Below are 5,757 nucleotides of genomic sequence, written 5' to 3'. Positions count from 1 at the left end.
GGGCCCATAACCCACAGTTCCACAGGATCAAAACCTGACTCCTGTACATCCTTGATTCTGAAGTATCCTTTTTCACTTGCCTTCTTATGTAATTCATGAGCCACCTTCCTAGTGATCTATTCTAGTATCAGACGCAATAATTTCTATTGTTGTTGCTCTGAACCCCTTTCACCTTTTGGTTAGCAATCGAATGATGGCATGCCCGTTAAAACTTCTCATGGTACCTTCATACCTTGCTCTTGATGTTTTATTCAGTTTCAACTCGAGAGATACTTCCGCCTCATTCCCTGAATTGCTCACTAGATAATTAACCTTATAAGGGTCAGTTCTCCCGAAGTTACTCTTTACTTCACCACTTAAATCTCGGGACGAGATTTCTTGTAGTGGAGGAGATTTGTAACACCCCCGGTGTCATGCTACAGTAAACCCTGCTAATGGTGCTACGTCATTACATTATTGTTACTAATCCTCGCTTGATCCAAATCTTATTTCAAACTCAAATTCAAAACCAAGTTTAAAGTCAAAATTCAAATTTTATCAAACATGAAACTAAAATGTTCGAGGTGTGGCAAATAGTCCCCGGATATTTTTCATGTCGAAATCATATTTTTATAATGTGTTTAAATGCTCTAAAAATAATAAAACAGGGGCTAGCTGTTTATTTTATAAAAAAATATATTACAAAAGAAAAGGTAAAGAAAAGGGGAAGCCCCCAGGCCTAGACCACCTCCCAGCCCCGCTGAGCCTCGGGCCAGCCAGGCCGGCCCAACCCTGCACTCCCTCGGTCGCCTTTCTTCGCCACTGCTCACGCGACCGGGCGCCTGCGACCGAGCAGTCCCTGCCGGACCAGCTCGTCGGCGTCACCGCGGAGGCGATAAGGATGCCGCCCCCCTGCGGCGCCTCGGTCCCCTCCCCCACTTGCCACCTCGCTCCCCACTCCGTCCTCCACTCTCCCTCTCCCCAGATCCCTTTCTCCCCTGCGCCCACCCGACGCGGCCGCTGCTGCCGCCTCGCCGTGACCATGGCCGACGACCTCCCCGAGCCAAGCGAAGACATCCAGGAGCATCATCGGCATCTCCTGCGTCTACTACAGCCAGCAGTGCGAGCTGGGAGGCGTTGCTTCCCCGGATCCTCGTCGTCTTCCACCTTCGGCACCGCCGCCGTCATCGCCTCATCGTCTCCGTGGCCAGCGTCGTCCCTTTCGTCCGAGCTTGCGCCAGGAGCTCCACCTGCCTCCCCTGCTTCCCCTACGCGGATCCACTCGAGCTCGGAGCACCCACCTCGACCGAATCGTCCGTCTTCCTCGACTACGGCCGCTGCGGCCATCGCCGTCGATCTGCACCACCGGCGCCTCCCGGCCTCGCCGAGCTCGTCCACGGCTTCCCTGGGGTGAGCCGCCGCCCGTTCCCCTTCTCCCCGCCTCGGACTGCCGCTGTAGTCGCCGCCTCCTTCCTTACAGGAGCCTGCCCGAGCTTGGCCGTGCCTGCGAGCCGCCACTGCTGCTACTGGTGCGGCCTGCTACTGCTGCTGCAGCCCACGCACACCCAAAGCCACCCACGCCACGACGCCCCGTACTCCCGCTGGCCGCGTCCGGCCACGCGCCGGCCGTCCCCTGGCCGCACGTTGTTGCTCTGCTGTTGGTGCTGACCGCTTGACGTTGTCGTCGCTGCTGCATGCTCTGCCTGATGCCAACGCTGCTCCTGCCGTGCTACTTTGCTCTATGCTGCTCGCTGGTACTGCTCCCTACTGTTGTTGCCTTGCTCACTGATGCCGCTGCTTCGCCTCAACGCTGCTGTTGCGCTTCTTTACTGCTACTATTGGCTGGCCATGGCCAAGGCCATGGCCGAGTGTGTTGCGTGGTGTGTTCTGTGTGTGTGACCGGCCAGGATCAATTAGTTTAGGCTAATCTAGATTTAGGTTAATGATTGCTAGGTTAACTGCCAGCCAATGACAGTACCCCCCTATTAGTTAATCTAATGTAATTAAAGTCTACTTTAACCATAGACAATGACATATGGGACCCGCCTAAACTATTCATCCTTTGGCTATTCAATCTTTGACTAGGTCAACCCACCCCACTGGCCCCACTGGCATACTCATAGGCTAGAGTAACACTAGGTGACAAAAGTATTTATAGTTATTTTTTTCGAATTAAATTAAATCCAGTAATTACTAGAAAATATTTGAAACCTTAGAAATCATATAAAATAATCCGTAACTCGGTTGGAAAAACTTTGTACATGAAAGTTGCTCAGAACGACGAGACGAATTCGGATACACAGTCCGTTCTTCCGCCACACACCCCTAGCATATCAAACACGCAACTTTTCCTCTTCGGTTCATCCGTCCGAAAACGCGAAACACCGGGGATACTTTCTTGGATGTTTCCCCCTTCGCCAGTATAGGCTAGTACTGCGTTAGGTCACCCCTAACCCCGCGTATTGCCTTGTTATATGTTGTGTTACTTTGATTGCTCTGTTATTTATGGTGTTCCCCCTCCGTTACTCCTTTCCGGTAGACCTCGAGACCGATGCTGCCCCTGTGATCGACTATGTCGACGATGACCCCTCCTTGCCAGAGCAACCAGGCAAGCCCCCCTTTGATCATCCCGATATCGCCCATTCCATTCTCTCATGCTTGCATTAGATTTTGCTACTGTTATTGTTTGCTCTTATTCTGATGCATAGCCTACTTTTGTAACCTGCTTATTGTTACTTACCTGCTTATCCTAAACTGCTTAGTATAGGTTGGTTAGTGATCCATCAGTGACCCCCACATTATCCTTGTTGCCCCTGCTTCATCATAGAAGACACGATCAACGGGATCGAAGACCAGGCCCCGCCATCGCACATCACTCTCCCCTTAGTTGCTCGACACTGCTGGGTTACTATCGAGTGCCGAGGGTGAGACCTCTACAACACTTCTGATGTTAACCCTATAGTGTAGCTATTCGGTCGTGGTCATCGAGGGTGATTCCGCCTTAACCACTTCCGATATGACTCTGTCGTGCAACCCCTCAAGTGTGAACCTCAGGGGTGATTCCTCTTACGTTCACCTTGATGATTACATCGAGTGAAATTCACCGGGGGTGATTCCTCGGGTTTTCCCCTTGATGTTTGGACACACGGTTACTATGGTTACTATGTTACACTGAACCATGTTACTAAAGACGGGTTGACCCTGAGGGGTACCCGCGCGGGCATAATTGCGAGTGATGTGGAGTCGGGTTGACCTGGAAGGTGCCCGAGAGATAATTACGAGGCATGGCCGGGCAATCTTAGCCCTTGCCGCAAGTCCTCGAGACGGGGCAACGGGGTCACATCTTTCGTGAGTCTCTGCTTGTTACCGCGCGTTCCTAATCCACTACGATTTGGATATTTGATCCGAGGGGCCTCTGGCCTGATAGCACTAACCATCACGTGGGCATAGTATGGGCGTTCTGCGTCGTATGCATCACCCGAAGCTTAATAGACGTCAGCGACTGAGCGGCGCGCGCCGGGTTGGACTGGTAAGCACCTACCGTTTTAAGGAGGTAGCTAGGTCTGCTCACCGGCCGCGTTCGCAACGTGCAGGAGTTCCCGGGGAGATGGCCCATGACCCCTGGGGGCATAGGTTTAGTCCGGCGTGCTGGCCTCTCTATTAAGCCTAGGTCGGGTTGCGGCGTATTGTTTGGCCGAGGCCGGGCATGAACCAGGAAAGTGTGTCCGGCCGGAGTTAATCAAGCGTGGTGGGTAAGTTGGTGCACCCCTGTAGGGAAGAAAACATCTATCGATAACCTGTCCTACGGTAACGGACACTTGGAGTTGTATCCCGATCGATACAACTAGAACTGGATACTTGTGATGAGAATTGGATGATGATGAGAATTGGATTGTGATGATAATTGGATAGTACGGCTCTGGGATTTCTTTCTTGCAGGGAGTCGAGAAAGGATCTCTGGCCGAGGTTGATAACACTACTACTACTTTACTTTATGCTACTCTACTCCCTCCTGTTTGCTGCAAGATGATGGTTTCCAGAAGATGCTAGTCTTCGATAGGACTAGGCCTTCTCTCTATTCTGGCATTTCTGCAGTCCAGTCCACATATACAGCCTTCCTTTGATAATGTTGCATCTGTAGTGTAGATCCTTGCTTGCGAGTACTTTGGATGAGTACTCACGGTTGCTTTGCTCTCTCTTTTTCCCCTTTTCCATTCTTCTCGGATGACGCAACCAGATGACGGAGTCCAGGAGCCAGATGCCACCTTTGACGACTGCTACTACCACGAGGGCGCCTACTACCTCATGAAGACCACGACGACCAGGAGTAGTTAGGAGGCTCCCAGGCAGGAGGCCTTGCCTTTTCGATCAAGGTTGCTTTTGTGCTAGCCTTCTTAAGGCAAACTTGTTTAACTCATGTCTATACACAGATATTGTTGCTTCCGCTGACTCTTGTGTATTCGAGCTTATGTATTCGAGCCCTCGAGGGCCCTGGCTTGTAATATAAAGCTTGTATTATTTTAACTTGTGTCTAGAGTTGTGTTGTGATATCTTCCCGTGAGTCCTTGATCTTGATCGTACACATTTGCGTGTATGATTAGTGTACGATTGAATCAAGGGCGTCACAATACCTTAGTACTCTTTGGGTGTTAATCACATAGCAATGTGAACTAGATTGTTGACTCTAGTAAACCCTTTGGGTGTTGGTCACATGATGATGTGAACTATGGGTACTAATCCCATACAGATGTGATATTGGTGTTAAATCACATGGTGATGTGAACTAGATTATTGACTCTAGTGCAAGTGGGAGACTGAAGGAAATATGCCCTAGAGGCAATAATAAAGTTATTATTTATTTCCTTATATCATGATAAATGTTTACTATTCATGCTAGAATTGTATTAACCGGAAACATAATACATGTGTGAATACATACACAAACATAACGTCACTAGTATGCCTGTACTTGACTAGCTCATTAATCAAAGATGGTTATGTTTCCTAACCATAGACATGTGTTGTCATTTGATTAACGGGATCACATCATTAGGAGAATGATGTGATTGACATGACCCATTCCGTTAGCCTGGCACTTGATCGTTTAGTATATTGCTATTGCTTTCTTCATGACTTATACATGTTCCTATAACTATGAGATTATGCAACTCCCGTTTACCGGAGGAACACTTTGGGTGCTACCAAACGTCACAACGTAATTGGGTGATTATAAAGGAGTACTACAGGTGTCTCCAAAGGTACATGTTGGGTTGGCGTATTTCGAGATTAGTTTTTGTCACTCCGATTGTCGGAGAGGTATCTTTGGGCCCTCTCGGTAATGCACATCACTATAAGCCTTGCAAGCAATGTAGCTAATGAGTTAGTTATGGAATGATGTATTACGTAACGAGTAAAGAGACTTGACAGTAACGAGATTCAACTAGGTATTGGATACCGACGATCGAATCTCGGGCAAGTAACATACCGATGACAAAGGGAACAACGTATGTTGTTATGCGGTTTAACCGATAAAGATCTTTGCAGAATATGTAGGAGCCAATATGAGCATCTAGGTTCCGCTATTGGTTATTGACCGAGAATAGTTCTAGGTCATGTCTACATAGTTCTCGAACCCGTAGGGTCCGCATGCTTAACGTTACGATGACAGTTTTATTATGAGTTTATAAGTTTTTATGTACCTAAGGTTGTTCAGAGTCCCGGATGTGATCACGGACATGACGAGGAGTCTCGAAATGGTCGAGACATAAAGATTGATAT

General features: G+C 48.8%; 1 protein-coding gene across 1 annotated transcript; it reads left to right on the top strand.

Moving 5' to 3' along the window:
* Positions 1-688: 688 nt before the first annotated feature.
* Positions 689-4,513, top strand: LOC123159890 (uncharacterized). Its single transcript, XM_044577699.1, has 2 exons — positions 689-1,389; positions 4,217-4,513. The coding sequence occupies exons 1-2, from the start codon at positions 881-883 to the stop codon at positions 4,218-4,220; spliced, it is 513 nt and encodes a 170-aa protein (XP_044433634.1). The 5' UTR covers positions 689-880; the 3' UTR covers positions 4,221-4,513.
* Positions 4,514-5,757: the final 1,244 nt, after the last annotated feature.

Source organism: Triticum aestivum, chromosome 7B (genome assembly GCF_018294505.1).
Source record: "Triticum aestivum cultivar Chinese Spring chromosome 7B, IWGSC CS RefSeq v2.1, whole genome shotgun sequence".
NCBI lineage: Eukaryota > Viridiplantae > Streptophyta > Magnoliopsida > Poales > Poaceae > Triticum > Triticum aestivum.
Note: the sequence above shows the minus strand (reverse complement) of the source record. Positions and strands in the feature narration are given on the sequence as shown.

Bases quoted from the DNA above. Each gene is read 5' to 3' on its own strand.
- LOC123159890 (XM_044577699.1), top strand. From the start codon at position 881: ATGCCGCCCCCCTGCGGCGCCTCGGTCCCCTCCCCCACTTGCCACCTC.